Source organism: Spea bombifrons, chromosome 1 (genome assembly GCF_027358695.1).
Source record: "Spea bombifrons isolate aSpeBom1 chromosome 1, aSpeBom1.2.pri, whole genome shotgun sequence".
NCBI lineage: Eukaryota > Metazoa > Chordata > Amphibia > Anura > Pelobatidae > Spea > Spea bombifrons.
In genome coordinates this window covers 147,775,443-147,797,901 of record NC_071087.1, presented here as the reverse complement: position 1 = coordinate 147,797,901, position 22,459 = coordinate 147,775,443, and the positions used below count along the sequence as shown (strand labels likewise).

The window sequence follows — 22,459 nt, the reverse complement described above, 5'->3', positions numbered from 1 at the left end:
CACCATTAAATAAATAAGGAATGCTCACGAGATCAGGAATTCCCTAATGGTAGATGTCTGTGCTGACACCCACCGGACGTTCACTGGAGGATTGGAGAGACAGCAGGGTCGAGCCCTGTCATACGTATTGTGATCAGAAATGTAGGACTGCGGAGCCCTGCTTATGTCGGTACAGCACACGTATTTGGCTGGTTCTTTCTCTGTATAGTGTATGAACGCATATAGATCGTGATGTGGAGTCTCGGGGGTTGGCAGGTGTTAATGTATAGGCTATATAGATTCTGCCGCACGAGAGTTCGTAGAGATATGTGTAGATCTAGGATGGCAAATGGTTTTCAGGAGCGTAAAGCTGTGTTTTCGCCGCACATCACTGTATTCGTTTGTCAATCAGTGTGTAGACGTTGCTTTTCTCTGATACCGGCAGTGCTTTCCTGCCGCTGGCTCTGACTCCTGAACAGGCTGAAAACGAGGAGTCTACTGCGCTTTGATCTCGCTTTCCTTCAAGTGACCTTTGCTGACAGAGAGTCTCTTTCTGATCCATCTGAGAATATGAATTCCTTTAGGGTCAGTGTTACTCTGTGGAGTTCAAAGCCATGCTAATTCTCTCTGCAGTTTCCATTGTAAATATTACTAGCTGTATTATCTCTTAACCCTCCTCCCATAACATTATTTTTAATATGCACATTTGAAAGTTAAACATGAGTGAAGAGAGCAAATGTTTGTAACCAAAAGCAATTTTGATTTATTTATTGTAATGAGCCCTATGGTACCAAAAGTCCATACCCCAGACTGGCCATATGGCAGACCTGGCAATTGCCTGGTGGGCTTCTAGCCAACAGAACCACACACTCACCCGATCTGCCACTCCAGAAGCTGGTTATGCCCAGCCACCTGCTACGCGAGAAAAAAACATATTGTGCGGCCACATGTGTACAGCTGTTGGACACGTCATTAAGTGGCCACTGGCCTTAAAGTGCCAGGGCCACCCCATCATTACCAGAACATCTCTGGGTGGACCACGCACAACTCGGGCCTGGTGCAAGAAAGCTTGTAGCCCACCCCTTTCCTTTTTTCCTCTATACACACAATTATACATGGGGGAAATGAAGTAAACAGCCAAAAACATAAACCAAATTTTTTTTTTTAAATATATATTATTCCACTCAACCCCTGTAAAATCCCACTCCTGATGGAACGATATGTCAGCAATTGCTGAATCCTCTGTTGGCAGATGTGATGGCACTACCGGTGTGCTCGAGGAGGCCTACCGGTTTGTGCCGCGGCAGCCCAGACCTGCGCTTCGGTCACCTGTTTAAATGGGCTAATGAAGGGAGATCCTATGATCTCCCTCACCGGGCCACTTGGGATGCGAGCCCTGATGACTTGCACCAGCTGCATGCCCTATTGTTCCTCCCCTGCCATACACTCTACTGCTCGTGTGCATGCACCTAAAAGGGTTAACCTTAACATTCTTTCTTATCTGCTCTCAAGATTCTTAATTATGGTACGGTTCACTTAAACGGCACGCAGCACCAGCCACATCTGTGTGTCATAAAACACTCCAGACAGACAGTCAATTACATGCTTGCCATTTGTATTGTCAAACTATGAGTTATTGAGCGCCATAGCTAAATAATGTAACAGTAGCTCAGTATTTCTAATTACTAATTACCTGAGAGGAACATATCCTGTTCTGTACGCAAGAACGCAGAGATCGGCTACAAAAAAGGCTCTCTTACTTGTAAGTGGCTAACTGGTATCCTTCCAACAATTGTTGGATTATGATTCTCATCAGCCCAAGCCAATCTGACTGAATTGGAGTGATGCCAACAACAGCTGGAGGGTTGTTCAGTTATGTTCTACACAAATGAATGATCTGCATTTTGATTTAGTCGTTAAGCCGTTTGTCTAGTACGTATACACAGCCTGCAAGTAATTCAGATTCTTTTTGGATAACGGTAGTATAACTGTTTTTGATCATATGGTTCTGGGATGGATGGAGGCGACATCTAAATCTAAACGTCATATATTGATGTACCTCTGTAAAGTATGTTGGCTTAATTTTGCCTTCCACTAGAGACTTATCGGTGTGCATCAGGACCTCCGGAACGTTTCACTGTTTATGGAAAGACCCTCGTCGTAAATCTTACTTATGCATATATTTTGACCCTTGTATAAACCATTTGTATTCACCACAGTCATATTATTTTACAATGCGGAGCTGAACAAAAATACCTGGTCTCTATCTTTTCTTTTTATTATCTTACTAATGTCAGTTCTGGTTTCTGCATTCTTGTGTCTTCTTGTGATCTTCAACTACTTAACATAGTGTGTGTTCTTCAGCCATTAACCGTTTCCCCGATATCTTTCATTTCTAGGTCAGAAAACCCGGGCAAAGAGAATTATTGAATCGGTGAATAAAAAAGAATTCGAGTACGAGCTTGGCCACATTCCCACAGAATGGGAAGGTAATGCTTTACCTTTACATTGTGCTAATTACCTTTAAAAATGATTAAAGGGGATCTGTCAAGGATATATAACTGCAAGGTTCCGGGTGTTGGCAGACCCTCATAATCTCAGCTGGAGATTCAGGCCAAGTTGGCACCAACTGGCAATTTATGAATACCCATGGTGAAAAAGCTCAATTTGTTATCAGGAAAATGTCGTAACTTGAAGGCCAAAAGTAGAAAATGGTAGGGGGATCAGACGACTCCATTTGGGCGCACAAATAGTTGTTTTGTTTTATTTAATGCAAAAACGAAATGATTTCAATGCTGCCGAACAGTAAAATAACTCTTCTTTTTCTTCTAATGCAATACAAATTTGCAAAACAAAAAAAAACTAATAATAATAAAAAAGCACTTTTGTCCAAGAGGTTTTATTATTCACGTAGACTTTAATTGACAATAAAAATGCAGAAGCACAAATGTTTTATTTTTTTCTTTTATGCTACATCTTTTTTGTGCCGTAATGAATAACATCTATTGTAAAGATGCCAGTGATTCTAATAAAGCATTGTGTGATTGCAGGCCAAGTTTCAAAAGCTAATAGTTTCTTTGTGTTTATTTTTTCTCCCCAGTGCTGTATGTCTTGGATGCACTCTGCAAATTACTGTTCTTTAATTTTCATGCTGAATGGTCACCTACTGTATATGCTGATAGAATATTTCACTTTCCGCTTCCTTCTCCCTCTCGCGTCAGCAGCGCTGCTGAAAGCATATCCGTCACCGGCAATGTCTACGGAGATTTAGAGAGTGCATGCTTCATTCTGTCGCTCCACACCCCCCATCCTTCCTATTTCCTGTAACATTTAGTGATTAATGGGAGTTTTAATTTGCACGCTCACTTTTATGCTCATTAAAGTATATTATGCACCAGTCGGAGTATTAAAGTTCAATGAAAATCTCATGCATACTAATCAAAATGCAAATAAGCACAGATGAAAGAAAGCCGGGGTCTCAAGGTATGAAATGTCCAGTTATCTTAGTTTAAGCTCTGCTAAGACACGCACAGCATTGTATAAAACAGAACATACTGCTCGCTGCGCCGCGGAACGCAATTAACGCAGATGAAAAGGTGACGGCTTTAATCTAAACTACTTAATAAAAGTGCGTTGCGAAGTCTAAACCATATCAAATCATACAGTCTATTTCTTCACGGTTTTTAGCATCACAAAATTCATTTATCAGAAATGACCCTATTTTGTGGGGGTTTTTTTTTTTTTTTTTTATTATTTAAGTAGAATGATTTTGGAACTATTTGGTAGAAAGTTAATGAAACGTTTATAGCGCAGTTTTGTGGCCAAGCGACCAGGTTAATTAGCTGCCTATTGTGAAATCTGATAGTGTCCAAAGAAACAATAATTTAACAAGGGTGAGGAATAATCTGAGAACATGGTGTTAGAATGGCTTCTCCCAACAGTATGTACAAAAGGTGGAGTTTTTCCTTTTCTTTTCCCTTTGTTATATGTTTTATAGTTACTGCAGACTATAAAAAGGTTACAATGTAACTATGATGGTGTTTTAAGGCAGCCTGGTGGGCATAGGCCTTTGTGTTTCTCTGTTTGGACAATGCTTAAGGTGTTCAGTAGTGCTAATACAGAGACCTAAGAATTGATTATATATATATTAAAAAAAAAAAAAAACTAAAATATTCCATTATGATTGATTTCACCTCCCAGCGCTTGATTTTGAAACAAGATAGACTTCAGTAAGGTATTTGAAATTTAGCCAAGTACACCATTTGGTCTGGGCTGGGCTAGAGAATAGTCATTTTACTAAAAAATTATAAATTCCAATGGCTCATTCTTATAACTACCTGAGACATGAAGGTATATATAGATGTCATTGGATTAATATTATTTGTTTTATATAGCACCATCATATTGTGCAGACTTAATACAAAGAGAATCATCCTCTTTAGCAATGTTTTAGCAATGCCTATAAAACTCCTTTGTACATGCTATCGTCATGATAAATTTGCTTAGAAACATCAAAGCCCATCTTCTCAAAGCATAACTCGGTTGCTTCAATTTATCTTTTTACTTGTCATTGTTTTTTGGAACAGTTTTAGAAATCCCTCACTTGCTGATACAAATACTTGGGGAAAAACATCATTCCTTATCCTTGGCTGATGACAGTTGTTGGGGGAGACACCCATAAAGCTTTTTTGTGTGTGGTTTGTGTAGTCTCGTGTATTTGAAGCACCTGGTCTTGATGTTTGAAGAAGCATTGCCCCATTAGAAGGATGGATAGTATTGCAGAGAAGCCATCAGAGATAAATTACCGTGCTGTAGAGGTAATTTGTAAGGCATGGACATTTTGAGCATATGTGTCCAGAACAGTAGGAGACCCACAATTTGCACTGAAGATCATAACATAATTTGTCCTTCAGTAGATTTGGCCTGACTTCTTAACCCTTTAAAAAGCCTGAGAATATCTGCTCAAGGACAAATTATGCATATGATAGCTGTGTGGTACCTTTACATTTATGTGGTGTCCCCTTGCAAATTAATGGGGTGAGTCTGGAAAATCCCCCTATACTGCCAATGCATATAGGGGGAAAATCCCCTATATTCATTGGCAGTGCTTTCCCACCACTGATTGACTACTTTAAGCAGCCAATCTGTGGTGGAAATCATTGGACCATGAAAGTGTTCTGCTGCAGCTTCTGCCAAGAGAAATAATTTTATTTTTGTTTTTTTCTTTTGTTTCTTCTTTCTTACGTGTTAAAGAAATGCATATTAAAGTACTATACACAATTTGTACAGTTGGGCTTAGTTGGGCGGATTACTGCCAGTGACAGCCCCACTTAAAAAAAAAAAGAATGCACGTTAATATGATATTAAACACGGATATCTACATATGATCTATAACACTTAAGAAAACTCCATTAACCACTTTGGTGAGATTACCGTCTTTGTTTTGGCTTTGAAAGAGTTAAACTGGATACCAAAGGCACAACAAATGAATGCAACGCTGACATTTGGAATGCCCCATTTGTTTGAAATGGTTTTACAAGCTGCACATGTAAAAGGCCTTGGAGGAACACATGTGTATCCGTCATTAATCTGGCCGCCCAACTAAGTGATTCATTTTTACTCATAAGCAGTGGCCTTTGTGATGCCGCTTTATGACCCTCTTGCACTTTGTCGGAAAGGTTATGTAATCTCGAACACACATGAATTTTCCTCTAACATTGAATTGCTACAATTTTTAACATCGCGGTGTGATTTATCATAATGCAGATTAATTGGATAGTGTGTACCATACGCTTCTTATCCAATTAACTCGGGATTTATACCGCAATTCTTGCAAACTATATAGTGTTTAGTTGGTAACACATCCGTTACGTACAGAACAATAACTTATTTTTGTTGTTTTGTGTTGGGCTGGCATGCTTTATACAATTTTACTAAATATAATACAATATCTGCCTTTTTAGGAATAAAGTGTCTATATTGCAAATAAAATACTGTCTCCATGGGGTAAGCAGGGAGCTATATTTAACATAGTCCTTATTTTATACACATTATGTTGTGTTAGCAAATACAGCATGATTAAAATAAATAATTTTCTCAATGTATTTGATCGCTCTGTAGCTTTTCGAAATGTTTTTCTTGCTTCTATGTGTAATGGTTGCTTGCGACCCGGCTGTAATGTTCAGGAAATTTGCCTGTTCTAGTCGTTCTGTGGAAGTCTGGCTTGGCATCAGAACAAAATGTGATATTTATTATTTATGTGAGTGATTCTCAAACTTTTTATTGAAAATGAAGAATGAATAAATTCAGTGCTAGAGCATCAGACAGATATGTATATATATATACCAATAACAAAAGTTATGGCGGGTAAAGGTGATGGGAAAACCCTAAAATAACACCCAAAATGTATTTTTTTTTTTTTTTTTTTTCTAACAAAAAAAAAGTTACTGTCAGTATGCGGCCCTACACATGTTTTTAATTAAAATTATATTTTTTAATACATTTTTTGGTGGCTTGAGTCCTTAGTCCGAGATAATACTTCTTGTTGGACCAACATAAAAAAACATATAGAAGTTGCGTGGGATTTTGGGACCTCTGAGATTTCAATCAATCTCAACACACCACTGGAGCTAGGATTTTCATTTGTAAATTCTGCATCAGACTAATTATACTATTTATATTGTTGAGAAAAATGGGATTATTTGAAATGTGGTCATAAATATAAACTAAATCGCTCAGTTTCACATACACTTTCCTTGTGAAATACACAATGCTTTTAAGTTAGGTAAACATTTTTGGACTTTCTCCAGGTAATGTGCAGAAATTGGATAATTCTTCCTATGTGATTTATACTCTTCCATAAAGCTCCCATAGTCTCTGAAAGCACATGAGTAAATAACAATCAGGTAATGGGAGCTATTAGAGGTTTCTAGAGGCTTTGGGGAATTTCTCAGACTGAGATAAACATTTTTTTAAAGATGTTAAAAATTCATTAATGGGCCATTTGTATAAAACAGAAAATATGAAACCTTCAGAGAACCATTGTGTTTGCGCTTGAAGATGCTGCTTACGGTATCAGTCATTTTTTGTGATTATAACGCTGCATTTTTGATCCCAGTCAATTTATTTTTTATTTTTGCAGCTTGGATCCGAGGCAAAAGAAAGGATCCGCCAACAATTGAGGTGAGTTTAAAAATATTAAAAAAAGGCCAATTTGACTGCATTTATTGGATCTTCCAAAAGCTAGTCCAACAGTGCTCCCCCAATCTTGATCCATATGAGGTGGGAGGGTACAGGGCCAAGTCTCAGCGATATGGCTAGCTGGGAAAAGCCAGGGCCAAGTCTGGGTGATATGGCTAGCTGGGGAGGAGCAGGGCCAACTCTAGGCGATATGGCTAGCTGGGAAGGAGCAGGGCCAAGTCTAGGAGATATGGCTAGCTGGGAAGGAGCAGGGCCAAGTCTAGGAGATATGGCTAGCTGGGAAGGGGCAGGGCCAGATCTAGGCGATATGGCTAGCTGGGAAGGAGCAAGTCTGGGCGATATGGATATCCTGGGAGGGGCAGGGGCAAGTCTGGGCGATATGGGTAAGTGGTAGAGGGCAGGACCAGCTACCGAAATGCATGGCTGAGGCAGGCAAATCCCCATTCTCTAATCCAAAGGCTGCCCCAAAGCCCTGGTATTTGGAGATCAAAGAACTATTTGTAGCCTTCCTTGGCAAGTGTTAGCAGCGTTATGATGGGAGTCTCTAGATGGATAAAATGAGTGAAAACTCATACAGAAAACATTAAGCCGAAACAGGATATTTGATCATTATGATGATAAAAAAATTAAATGCGAGCAAATGGTCAAGTGCAGAGGGGCTTGTTGTCCTATGTTTGTTACAATTAATGATACGCACCATGCGATTCATTTACGTTACAGGAATCAAAGTGATCACACACACTTAGTTCCTTATGACGCACCAGAGAGATTTAAGAACTGATGCAATCTGCTTCATGTCAGCTAAATAAGGTTTCGTTTGATCTGCTATTTTTTTCCTTTTTATTTTGTCTGGGCAGACTTGAGCAAGGCTTGCGATACCATCTGCCAAGTGACACCCACACAAACAGAGCGGGTCTTGTTGTTTCTAGTGAAAGTTGTTGATTTCACAATTTACTATATGCTTATACCTTTCGTATCCAACGTTGTGAAGGGGTCCGTCAACCAACATGCTAATGAAATGAGTAGGAGGGAATAGTGCCTTCCAGGGGAAAAACAAAAGGGGATTTCAGGGAGTAAAATTGATCTGTAGTTTAAATTCTCTCCTCAAATAGAGATGTTGCCCATGTTGTATATCTACACCCCCGCCTTCATTCACATGATTTTATCAGAGCAAAGTGTTGCACCACTGCCCTTGAGTGCTGTCTCACTCTAATGTATTGCACATACCGTGACTGTTTAGCCTCCGAACCATTCAACATTTTAGTAGCCTTCTTCTGAACCCCCCCCTGAATGTCAACATTGTTCTGGAGAAGGGGTCTCCAGAGCTGTACACAATACCCTTCAACCAGAGATCTCTAAAGTGAAATAACCACCTCCTGCTTTTTGCCACCAATGCTGTACAACCCAGCACCCTGCATAACCAAAGTGCATTAATGGATAAGGTGAGTAGGCCGCTACGGGGAATACAGTTTGTTGGTGGAGACGGTGAGCGGACTATTACATGCCCCCCCAAAGCTCTGCCCCTCTCCATACAGCAGCCATAGAAGAAGGGATCAGGGGGCTACCGGTGATGGAATGGTAATAAGAAGTGGATATAACTGTTACTGTACCTGTCATTCTTTTCTGCCTTGTTGATTGAAATAATTTATTTTTTATTTGTCACATTATGATATATGATATTTTGGGAGAAGTTCTGTTACACAGTGTGCTTGGTGTGCAGGTAGGAGGTAAAACTAAATGAAAGGAACTTTACTTTGTGGTAGTGCCACCTACCTTTATTCTCTTAAATACTGTTGTGACAGATACTGTTTTAAGTGTGTGGAGAAAATGTACTTGTAATATTGAACAAAAAAAATGTAAGTTACTGAAATATCCACCTAAATAGCAGAAACTTGAGATAATTGCAAGAAATGTTCAAGTTCAGTCACTGTCCTGAAAGTTATGTTAAGCTTTTAGTATTTTTTTTTTTAAGTGGTTAGAATTTTTGCATCTGTCAGAATATTTGTGCTTGAAATATCTGGGAATCTCTGTGTGTAAGATCAGCAGCTACGGTACACACAATATATAGTGCCAAGCTTTTAACACATCATTGAGACGTTTAGATTAAGGTATCACGGCAGATCCCTATTCCAAACTATGAGGTCACGTTGTATAGAAGAAGATTTCATTCCTTAGAATCTCACTTGAATTAACAAGTCTTAAATGCATAACTTTGTAATGGCCAATTCCGTAGCGCTATTACAATAGGGGGACAGTGAAAATGAACAATCTTGATAATAAGAATAACATGTTAAGACATACTGGTACAGAAGGAGAAACAGGTCTTGCTCTTGAGAGCTTACAATCTATTATCTATTAATCTTTGTGTTTTGAAGGCTCAAAAAGTTTTTCAACATTTAAGGCATAAAAATGATGGGATAGTAGGAACTGTTTGTGGTTACCCAGATTTTTCAAACATAAGGCACATGGTAACTTGGTGTTCCTTGTTCTCGGAAACTCGGTAGACACACCAGTTAGCCTATGAAAGAGCCAATGGTTCAAAATAGTGGAGCTGATTATTTTAACAAACAGCACTAAATTTGTAAAAACAAACTTTACAGTGACAGCAAAACACCAACAATAGTATATCCAGGTAGGTCCGGAAATATTTGCACATGGACACAAGTTTTGTTATTTTGTCTGTTTACCCAAATAAATTCAAGTTACAGTAAAATGATGAGCGTCGGTTCCTGAGGGCTGCCTCCTTTGTCCTGGCAAATATTCAAGAACGATACAAAGTGTTAGCAGCGTTATGATGGGAGTCTCTAGATGGATAAAATGAGTGAAAACTCATACAGAAAACATTAAGCCGAAACAGGATATTTGATCATTATGATGATAAAAAAATTAAATGCGAGCAAATAGTAATGTCTTGAGGAGGTGTTTGGTATCCTGTCACATGACAGGAAGTAGGAAGCTGGCTCTGTCATCCCTTATGCCTATAATGGAGTCTGTGTTTCTGCAAATACACTTGCTGTAGGAGAAGGGGCCCCCTGCACCAAATGAGCCCCCATCTGGCAACAAGTAGAGTATGCATACTGTGCAGTGCAGCAAGTGGGGGGCCCTAGGCACCAGGGGCTCTGGGGAAACATGATCATGAAGGGGGTGATCACATAAAAGACACTTTTTTCCTGCTGCTATGGCAACATACCATGCAGTACCACTGTTCTGGTCTGTTTAAAAAGTAATAGGGCCAAAATGTGAAACTTTTTAAATCCGTTCCAATTAAGAAACCCAACTCTACCACAGTATGCAGGGAAACTCACCTGGATTGGCCTCCAGCCACTTAAACTTAAATTCCAAATTGGCATTTAATGCAAACTTAACACCCGAAAACTTGTAATGCAGATTTTTTTGGTTTGTTTGTTTTATTAAACGAGAATACGTTTGGCTGGAATTTTGCATTTAAAACTATGCTGCCATCTTTAAAACTCAAAGATTTCATATTCCAAAAATATCTTCCTGCTTTCGACACTTGTTTTTGACATCTCTATTAATAGGTCTATCCCAGAGTCAGGCGCTAGAGACTGCTTATGGGATACAAGGGATTCTCTAAATCTTTTCTTGAAACGTTTGTACAAAAATATTTTGTTTCTCCTTTTAACCATTCTTACTTATTTACTTTTTTTGTTAGCGCATTTATCAAATTTTACATATAAACCATTAAAGTCCTTCATTCTGTGCCAAGCCCGTTTTACCTTTTGTATTTCCTGGCCATTGGCCCACCGTCTGTGATTTCATTCATAGAGGACCATCTTCTTTCACACATCAGTAGATTTCATTGTTCAAGGAGGATGGCAGGTACTGTCGTAAATGAATATTAATGTGGGGCTGTCACCTACACAGCGTTTAGCATCATTAATTCTATTTATATAAACTGAACAGAATGTATTCTTTTAGATTTTTAATCAGTCAAATTATTTTTCCTTTAAATGACGGTTTACTGAAATTTATATAACGACCTTTGTATTTATATGCCTACTCGGTATGAACATTCCACTATACTATTAAAACTTTGCACTAGAATATCATGAATGCATTCAGGGGTTTTAGATTTTTTCTAACCCTATCTAATAATGTTTTAAGGTCTCATCCCCTCTTTCTAATGTAGAAGTGGTAGAAGCTGATACAGCGAGAGAATTTAAGCATGCATGGAATAGGCATACAGCTATCCTAGATCTAAGAAGAGACCTAGGACCGCTTAAGGTTTGAGTCTCTACATCAGGAAGATGAGCTGAATGAGTCTCGTCCTTTCTCTTACCTTATTGTTAATTCTAATTTTTGAAAGGTTTAATGATCAGATTTCTTCATTACCATTAAATGTGATAACAATACTATATGAAGCTATGACGATAATGGCCATGTTTTAATCACTGTAACGTCTTTTAGCTGAGACGTGGTATAATAAATAATATCAGACATTACATGTCCAATCCGTGTAAATTTAACAGTTAATAAATGCTGCATGAGAAACAACATTTCTAATTCCTAAAACTTTGTATCATTCATCATTTCTGGCAGGAATTCTCAATTGTCATTTGTGTTTTTATGCGATTACACTTTTAAAAGAAATAATAAAATGCCATACTGTTTTGCCTCATTACGAATGGGTGCTTATGAGGATTGGAGTACATATACTAGAGCAGGGACGTCCAACGTGCGGCCCTCCAGCTGCTGCAGGACTACATCTCCCATACTTCTCAGCCAGCCCTTTAGCGGAAAGAGCATTATGGGAGATGTAGTCCTGAAGCAGCTGGAGGGCCGCACGCTGGACGCCCCTGTACTAGAGGAACAAAAGATGGGTAAAGGACACAAAACTAGGTGGGACATGGAGAAAACTAGGTGGGACATGGCATTCAGATAGTGTAAAGGAGTAATACTTTTTTTTTTTTAACCAAAGTGTGTAGAATATGTTCCCCTCCCCAAACAGCGTGTGAATATAATGTTCATTGATTAGCTTGTGGATTTGAGCCGCAAACGTGCACAAAAAAAAAATTTGCAGACTGTACGGCTTCTGATTTCTTATGTTTACAGGGGGATAAAAACTATTTTATTTTTTTTACTTTAAAAAAAATCTATACAATTCAGAAATGGCAATTGCCCCGGTAAATTGCTCTTTTTGTGCTAAAAGCCTGTATTCCGGGCATCTGCCAAGTTATGTGCTGCATCAGTGATCTATCTATCTCTCTGCCGCACACTCGGGTAGAACAGGTATGCTAAAGCACTTACATTTAAGGGCCTCATCTTTCATATAGGTTATAATTTCTGACTTTTATTTCCTTTTTGCAAAAAGGTCTCTGACTTTTTTTTTACTGCCTAAATTGCTTCTTGTAGCCTTTTATTAGAACAATAACTGTTTAATTGTGATCATCCGGCAAGTACAAAGCGGCTGCAATATACAAGGCGCTTGTAATGAGCCGATCTGTGCCTCACCTGAGCCTTCATGCTGTTGGAATAAGTTCTAAAGAGTAATTAAGAATTCAAATTATCTAGAACACAACCTAGTTACTTGTATCTACCTAAGTGTGGTAGACAATAACAGCCAAATGTTCATCTAGCATGTGCCAGGATAGTTCACTCCCTATGCCAAAGCATTAAACTGCAATATAGCTTATTTAATGGCTGGCGCTATGGAATTCCCGTTGAAACGCTTTGGATGCCAGATGTGATTATGTCCAGCGGTAGTGACATATATTACCGGAAACACTGGTCAGGGTATCTGGATAGATACATGCAAGGAAATGTTGGTCATTTGTCAATTGCTCCGTAGATATTTTCTGTATCGACCTGCTGGGTTGCTGTATTACCTGAACTACGCAGGTGCAGATACATTTGAACCTCGTTGCTCACAGACAGCTAATCAACGCTGACAATATAAGCCAAGAGAGGCTCGTACACAATAACTGGCGTCGTGCTCAGGCAGGGAGTTAGAGCCATAAATACATTTATTAACTAGAACCGATACAGAGTTTAGCATAACACTCCACATCTAGATCACAGAGTACCACACGGCAAATTAGAGTGTACGTGGAATTATAAACGCGTTGTAAAAGTGGAGAGTGGTCTTTTGGGGGTGATCCAGGCTCGGTTTGTTAGTGACAGATGATGGTTCTTGCATAACATCTGGACAAATCTAGTTATGTGGTTTGGTAAAATGTTTTTTATTAGTATAGTTATGCAGCTCAGGAGCGACCTTTTAATTACGGTTCAGCCATTATCTTTGTACACGGAAATAATGTCTAAAGGTGTGAAATATTTGCATACAGAGAACTTTTGCTCTGTCATAGAGGGTCTGAGTAGGGCAGCCGATTACTGCGTCTCTGGAGAAGCCTTTTTATCTTCGGGTGGGTGGGGTGGTCTTTAGCTCTGCCCACTCCCCTCTTGTTGCCCCTGGTTTTGCCCACCCAGTTATGGCTACTGCACCCCTGATCAAGCAATGCCTCCTGATCCCCTGATCAAGCTGCCTGAACGAATCAACAACAGCCAGCAACTTAGCAATAGGAGAGAGATAACAGAATAGTCAATTAACACCAACATAACGGTTGGTAAATATACAGAATTGTACCAAAGAATTTGGGGAAAAGGGGGGGTCAGGGATGTTTTTGTATACATAAGGTCATTACTGTTTAAGGTTTATTTTCTTTTTATTTTCTTTTTTGCATTAGTAATTTTAATGCGTGCCAAGTTACCAGGGTAGGCTTATTGTCACCCGTAACGGTACATGTGTTATTAACACACAAAAAAATTCGGAATTAGATATGATTAATTAGGTTATTATATTGGCTCCTCATACGTAGTTTAATTAAAAGTGCCAAGATCATCCATTTTTAAAGATTATGATTAATGTGAATTAAAGTTTGCTAAATGTCAAGCGTACTTTATTATACTTGCTGAGATATATTGATAACAGTAAGGTCTGATGTGATAATAGAACATTGAATTCCTGATACTTATAACATGAATATATGGTGTCCTGAATGTTCCTGACACCTGGATAGTAATGTATGCCGGTATGTGAATATCATACAATCAACTGTGATTTATAATGCTGTTTTTCCTTTGGAAACCCAGCACTAAAGAGTGTACCATTGTTGTATTAATGTTTATTATAGTAAGTTGTGTGTATTATTGATTACTGGTGATCACCAATTAAGCTATTTATTCAACCAGAAAAGAGATACTAGAGAATTATGTGGATATGATCCAGGTTAGTAGAATTAATAACCAGAGCCTCTCTTGTTTAAAGATATTGTTTCACCAATTCCACCAACAAGATCAGTTTTATAACCAAATTTAGCAATAGAAACACAATTTCTAGTATGACTTGTAACCTTTAACCCAGAAATAACACATATTTAATTGTGCTAAAGTTAACGCATTCATAGTTTCTTATATTTAGATGTACCCTGTAGCTTATAAAGCAAAAAAAAAAGGCCACTGATTAAAGTTGTGGTTGCAAGTCAAGAGACCTCCAGGTCACAAGAACTAGCTTTACAAAGAGAAGAGAATAATGGGTAGGTGAATGCTTACATGAAACATAGAAATAAAAGAATGAGAGCTTTTGTTAAAAATATTACATATAAATTCCTTACAACAATAGGACAATAGCAAGGGGCATTTTGTCCCCAAGTAACAAGATTTCTCAAGTCGATTTGTTGCTCATGGAAACCGTAAAAATAACGAAGGACGTGGAGCTTAAAATGCATTTTAAAGAAGCCAAATACTGTTCACATTTTAATTATTATAATTGATCAAAGGATGTTTGCTCTGAAATTGAATCTGAATAAATCAGGGTTGACGTTGATTTGGCAACTGTTTACTTTTAGCTGGCAGGAACACAAAGAAACTGCTGCTTTTGGGAAGGCGTTGCTCGCGTAGCCTTTGTTGTCTTGAACAGATTCCCCACCTAGCTCTGAGTATATCTTACCGGCGGCTTTGCCGTACAGGCTTCCTCTTCCCTGGAATGTGTCTTGGCGGCTCCGCCGTATCTCAAGTTGCTGAGCTGGCAGGAGTTTCTTTGGTTAAAGACTGTTTTTGTTGCCATGTCCTTGTTTTTTTCCCCTTGGTTCCGTTTCAGCTTTTCATGTGATCAGATTTATACTTCTGGGTTGTGACAATACATTATTCGCAGAGTTAATACGTTATTCGTAGCGTTGGCGACTTTTGGAGTAAGGCTGAGAACTGATGGTAGTCAACTGGACGGTAATGGTTTCTTTAACCTCCTTTGGGGGTTCTGGGAAGCAAAGCGTTTACTTCACTATATTTGTCTTTAACAAAATAGCGTAGTCTTTTCCTTTTGACATCAAAACAAGCTAGATGGAACACAAACAGTACAAAGTGGAAGCACACACAAGAAAACAAAGAAATGAATCGGTTTTATTACATCAGAAATGTTTTCAGAGACCTAATGAAGCCTGATTCACGTGTATGTGGGTTTCGGAAATGCCTTGTGTGGTGAATAATGTGAAAGTGCGTTTCTTGTTTGTCACCTACAGTCACATGATTTACAGCAAATCTATTTATATGAACCGCATTTTATGTGAATTAGGCCTCATGAAGTCTCTGCTTAGCAGAAATGTCAGAAAATAAGTATTCTCTGTAATGGTGTAGTAAAATCATTATAGTGCTTTTTATTTGTGCCGTGCCAGCAGATTCCGTGTTACTATTACAAAATTACCAGTAACATTAAAACACACATTGGACATACTGTTATAAAAGAAAGAAAAGGGGCCTGCTCCTTTAGGAGGGGCATTGAGAGACAAAATGAGGGTCTGCATGACAAGTGAGAATCATGAGAAAGATTTAGTGGCTTCAAGATCTCAAAGGTGTAGAGAACAGATGATTCATTCCAAAATGCGGGTTGTAGGTGTTAAGAAGTTATATTCTTCTCAAATCAGGTGAGTTTCTATCTAGAGGTTAATATTAGAATATGTGTTAGAAAAGATGCAGGTAAAATCCTGGAGGCTTGTATGGGAAGTAGTGGGGAGAACAGCTAGTTGTCGGCAGAGCAAAGAGGATGGTTTGAGTATATGGAGATAAGCGCTCTGGAGTGCTGGATCATTTATTGCCGGCAGTCAGGCTGCCGTGTGAGATGCCCGTGTATGTGCAGTCATGTACGCAAGCACTGGGAATGGGTTTGTGCGATTATTTTACTATTCTGTGTGTGTATAATGTTCCTTTAAGCTCAGGGCTCACATCTCACCCTGCATGGTATATGTTTTGGTATTTTTAATTCATATAATAGAATCTTGTAGCCTGCTCAAAACGCGGAAATAAATTATACCCTTGCTCATGTGGAATAATGAGAACCAGATGCTAGGTTGTGATAACTTATTGGTAGGATACTTACAAATAACATTTATCATACTTTTTGAATGATTAATAGTAGCATGAGGACATCACAAAGCAAGATCAGTGAAGGCAATCTGCTTGTGTAATTGCATATTTTATAGTTTATCATTGAAAGAAATGGCTCGAAGGAAGAACGTGAGTAGTGTACTATAATGATTTTTCGCATATAGCGTGGGAACTAAGTGTCCCCAAATCAGCAGGAATAAAACCTTAGGTAATCCTTCAATCTCTAAGAGTATCAAACGTTTTTCTTAGATTAAACTCGAGGATTAAGTGAAATGTATCACATCTTCTATTGGCATGCTGTACAGTAAGTGTTACCAAGAGCCAGGGCCAGATTTCCCTCTAAGAAGGCAACTTTTACGGAATGCTGAGGGAGTCTGCATTCCCACTCATTTTCTGACTTTACCTTTTCTCCAGAAAGTCTTCTAGTTTTTTTTTGTTTTTTTTTTTTGAGGGGGGGTTGTCAATGGTTCTTCACAGGAATTCACTGAATTGCCTTTGAGCACAGTTTTTCAGGGACAAACATTGTAATGGCTTAGTGATAAATGTGTCCGCCATTTTTGTTGATGATGTGCCACTAGTCTGTGCCAAGTGTCATTTGAGATGTAGATATATTAGCATTTCTTTACCTGTTGTAGTGATTTTTGCAGTCATTTGACATGAATCATAGAACCAAAGAACACAGCTGTAAGGGTAAGAGTCAAGGAGTCTTAATTATTTCAGTATACATCCCTTACATTAAAACGGGAAGTCACTATTAACAAAGTGGAACATTTTTCCTGTTTTAGTTTTATTAATACTTAAATGTGATCTACATACTCTGTTAAACTGAACATTGTAATAAATGCAGCATTGAAAACATCATTGCTAGTACTGTTGAATGCCCAAACCCTTTCCCAGTAATATTTCTTTCATCGTGGAAAACTCGTTCATAATTTTAACCAGGAACATTTATCATGCGACAGAAAAGCAGACATTGATAGACTGTTGCCACAAAAACTGTGGGAACAAATGATTCTAATAAGGCTTTTGTGATTCGATGTGATTAAACCCAGAGGAAAGCATAAAATGACATCTGCTAAGGTATATTTGTTTAGCAAACTAGAGAGACCAATTCATGTACTTCTTTAAATCTGTCCTAGGAAATTCTTAGGAATGAAAAATTAAGAGAAGACGTAAAAACCAAAGCCAATGAAGTTGCAGAAAAGGAACAAATGCAACAGAGCCAAGAAAATAAGGATGGAGATCTAATCCCGCCGCAAAAGACTCAAATAAAGGGACATGCATCAGCCTCTCTCTTTGGCAGACAGAAGCCCTCTGAAGAGCCAGCCAGCACTGGGAATACATTTCAGCCGGGATCCTGGTCACCAACACAGAAGAAGTAAAAAATACAAGTTCTGTGATGTAACTGTCACAGGAATGATTTCCGTTCATCTGTAGCGTCAACAATGGCTATTAAAGTTGTATGTTAACCTTATTTTACATATATGTAACACAAGTGCGCTGTATATGCCAGGTACATCTGCAAGCTTTTTTCTGTGATTTGGTAGCCAGAGCTGCCCGTGTTCCACTTTATGGTATGTATAGGGTTAATTAACAAAGGGATGAGTGTTCAGTGAAATTAGTGAATTCACCATTAACAGAGCAACTCCCTGTATTCATGTGATCTCATGTGCAATGAAGGCCCCATATAACACCAATGCTAGGCCCCATATAACACAGTCATGTGTGAAAGGCCTTACAAATTTTAAAATAAATTGCATGTTAAGCCAGGTGTTATTGTATGAGCTTAACAGTAGTTATGTATAAAGTCATCCTGGTGCATAGCTTTACAAATGGTTTTATTACCATAGCGGCCAATGCTGATTGACTTCTATTGTAATAAGACCACCAGAATCTCTTTTTATATATATATTAGAAAAATACTTTTTTATGTACATCAATTCTTTCCTGTCATTTTTTTAATATATGTAAAAAATAGTCATTATTACAATGCTGTTCATTCTTTTTCATTATATATAGAAGTCTTCTGGCCTTCCTTTGTTCCTGCAGATTTTGTATGAAATGCTCCACAGGCTACTGCATGCAGGCCATGTTCTGGCAAGGTTCGATCCTTAACTGCTACTAGAGGAAAATAAACCTATTGTTCACATGAATGAACACTATATAACTACATATATAATAACCATGCAAGCAGTCAGGAGTGGTGCAGAAGTCATAAAACAGACACCATGGCCAATAAAAGAGAAGCTTCCTAGATGAAAGAGTGCCTGTTTGAGAAACGATGAGTCGGTGCAGCCCATTCTCATCTCCTGCTCTACTTATAGTGATTATGTTGGTGCGATGGCTCCATTAATAAATGAGTGCAGAGCCTGATCAAGCCTCAGAGTTCAAATCTCAGCAGGTCATCTCAGCCCTTCATCCTTCCGTGGTTGAGTACCTTTCATTGGGTAATAATAATGTTTATTATTCAGCTACTGATTTGCTTAATTCCGAGAGTGTGCACCAAGAAAGTTTGAGTCCAACTGGGATGAAGGTGCTATGTAAATAAATACTAGTTATGTTGTTGCCCAGTTCTTCACAACTGAACACCATACCCTTTTATTATATTTATGTAAACTCTAAAGTCAGATCTTCGTCATAATAAAAGAAAATCAAACCTAATAAAGTATGTATTGAAGGTTCAAGCTTATCAAAGCGTAGCCGGAGTAATTTTGACACAAACTGAGGAGTAAGGAGTAAGTGTCATGAACAGTGAAACCCTGTCAATTACTTTAGTGTATTGCCTGAATGGCTCGGTTTGTACTTGAATGGATTCACACACAGTCTGGTTTAAAATAAACAGATGTTGTGCATCTGAAAAAACTGAGTTGTACCAACTGCAGCAGGAATTACAGATTAAAAGCACCATATTGAATTGGTCAAACAGTTTCCAACCATTGGATAAAGAAAACAAAAAAGGAAAAATAGCTCACGAAAATAAATATTTCTTCCACAAGTTAGGCTTGACTGAAAAAAACACCTTTAATTTATGTTCAAGAACATTCCTTGAATATGATACTCCTACATGGATAGGTTTTTATAAGGGAGCAACATTTTTTTTATTTATTTTTTTTATCCTTGGATTGGGGCAAAAAGATTTTTTTTTAAGTATAATGTATAATATTCTCCATTTTTTTATTTGTTTTTTACTTTTTACACTTTTTTTCTGGTGATCCCTCAGAGATCTCTCATTGAACTGGACATTACCCCTCATGATTTCACGATGACATTACTGGAGTTCATTATTTTTTTTAATTCATTTTTTTTTTCTTTAAATATATTTTTTTTAATTCATAAATTCTTTGAAGAGGAAGAAACACTGTTTCCACCACTTTTCACTTTGAGCCCCACTAGTGATGACCACACAGAGATCAGCAAGCAGGGGTCCATTGCTTCTGGGAACATTTTTACATTTAATATTCTTTCTGACACAGCCAGCAGAGAAGTTCGAGCATTTTCTGTTATTCTGGTGTAACCGGTGCTCTTACTGATTCCTCTTTATCATTTTTGATGTAGTCCAAAATATTGATATGAATGTCACTGACCAATCAGCAGCACTCACTGCCCAACCACCTAATCCTGTGAGTATTGAAGCAAAGAGCTCAGTGATGGTTCCTGCAACTCAGGCAGTCTCCTGCATGCTTTTTTTCAGCTGATTCGGTTTCTTTCCACATTGCATTTCTTGCTGTCACTATAGGCATGATGGCACGGAGCATCACGAAGGGTACAAGGAGTTAATTAAGATGTTTGTTATTATGCACACACTCATGCTCTTTTGTCAGTGACATCACTTGAACACACAGAATGGGGCATCTCTTAACCACTTGCTAGACTAGGCTAAGAAAAGGCAACTTGTGTGGCGCCAGCTTTCCACGCATACCTAGTGGAGTCCCTACTGAAACCAACAGAAACTTGATTCAAGACATAGAAGGTGCTCTATGAATGGTGAAATTCTTTGCAAAGTACTACATGTAGGAACATCAACAACAACTGAAGTGGCTTTATCGCCATAGCAACCAACAGAATGGTCCAATCAACATGATGATTTAATTGGTTGCTATGACAAGACCACTTTTCATAAGTGACCACTAAAGTGCCAATGCTGTGAGGAGTCTAGGCTTCTAGGACTCCAGCTGCAGATATTTTCACGGCCCCAGGATGTTTCTTTTTCTTCTTCTATTCAAAGGACTCGCAGCAATATCTTGTTTCAGAGTCCATCATCCTTAAAATGTCAACAGTAATTTTAGTCTGTAAAACCGGAAGTGAACCAACAACTATGCAAATACAAACACAAGCTTAAGTCTCATTCTGAATAAGATTTTTTTAAAAAATATTTAGTGTATGATCTGCTTGCTATGCCATAAAATTATCTCTACAATGCTTTGTATGTCTATGTAGCACTGCATACACATGCTGAATAAATCATTTCCCGGTAACCGGGTATTCTAGAATTTTACTGCTGGTGCCTAACTTTTGGTATCATCTATTAATCTCTATAGGTGCATCACTTCATGGTGCCAATTTTGCCTTTAGATGGTCCTGTGTAAGTATAGCGGTCCTACCTATGAGCTTATTTTTAATGTTTGCTGAAAGTGGAAAATTCAGTATAAAATCCCGACTAATCACACTGCTACTCTTAGCTCCCTTGGTACCACATGGGACTGGCTGACACGGCCCCCTTGATAACACCACCATAAAGGTGAGAAAGCATTTGTCTGAAGTGATGTACTCCACTAGCCACCAGTTTAATTACCTCCTATTCACAGTGCCTGTGGGGGAGATATCAACCTCCAACCTAGAATGCACCGTTGCCATAGAAATGGCACAGTGTGAAACTGGAGCCTTTGAAGAACAAAAAAGATAGTGATGGAAGGAGAGCACTTAACAATGGAGTAATATTGAAACACTACAAAAAAAATGTAGGTATGTAATTTCAAAGCAGGTTATAACAAACCCATGCACTCCTAATAAAGGCCATTGGATTTTCCACTATACATCTTACATGTGAAGATCTATATATTGCTTAGGAATTCAATTTGGTAGATGCCTATTTCTTTCCAAATTTGTATTAATGTCTGGCTAGTGACCTTAACCAGGTACGTGCCTGTATTTACATGTCTTGTACATTATTCCAAATTGCAATAGGCCAATTTAATGAGCTATAAAGTGATGTAGCCTTTACAAAAAAAATACAGTCCACAGATTCTTTCAATACGCTCAGGGCCATCTTTTGGATGCAGATCTTCTTTTGCAGAGTTGGGGTGCTGCGGCTGCGGAAAGTTTGCAGAAAAACTGTATTTTGAACCTGAACAAAAATCTATCAAAACATTTGCACCGTACGGATTCCTCAAAACCATGAAAATCCTATGCATGTGGGGGGTTTCCATAATCTGGACATGCATATAAACAAGTTTGGCTGGAGTTCTCTGCCTTAACATATAGACCGTGGAAAAAAAATCAATATTTCCAACACAGAAATTATTATTCAATACCATTTGTTTCTGTCCAAATTTTTATGTGATGCACCACTTGAGTTGTCTTTTTCACCCAGTGCACTGCGCTGCGGAATATGATGGCACTATATAAATCAATAAATAATAATACTAACAGGGACTATGGCTTTGCCGCCGCTAACATTGCAGCAAAAGAAATTGCATGTGAAATGGATTTTGACCTCAAAGCTAAGCTAAAAAAAATAAAATAACTCAATGGATGAAAGAGTTCTGGAAGACCTGAGAAATTGTTTGAAAGGGTTTATTTTTTTTTGTCAACATTGATGAATCTATATCGTCTTTGACAACAAGATTCAAGCATATGCGGGTAGATATATTTGGATTTCTGTATA

At 38.3% G+C, this 22,459-nt stretch overlaps 1 protein-coding gene across 1 annotated transcript in view; it reads left to right on the top strand.

Annotated features, from left to right (window-relative positions):
- NDUFAF2 (NADH:ubiquinone oxidoreductase complex assembly factor 2) overlaps positions 1–18,047 on the top strand; it is a 37,843-nt gene extending 19,796 nt beyond the window's left edge. Inside the window, exons 2-4 of the mRNA XM_053448031.1 lie at positions 2,379–2,468; positions 7,121–7,161; positions 17,715–18,047. Coding sequence (XP_053304006.1) covers positions 2,379–2,468; positions 7,121–7,161; positions 17,715–17,957 — 374 coding nt within the window. The 3' untranslated portion in view covers positions 17,958–18,047. The remainder of the gene's footprint in view (positions 1–2,378; positions 2,469–7,120; positions 7,162–17,714) is intronic.
- Positions 18,048–22,459: the final 4,412 nt, after the last annotated feature.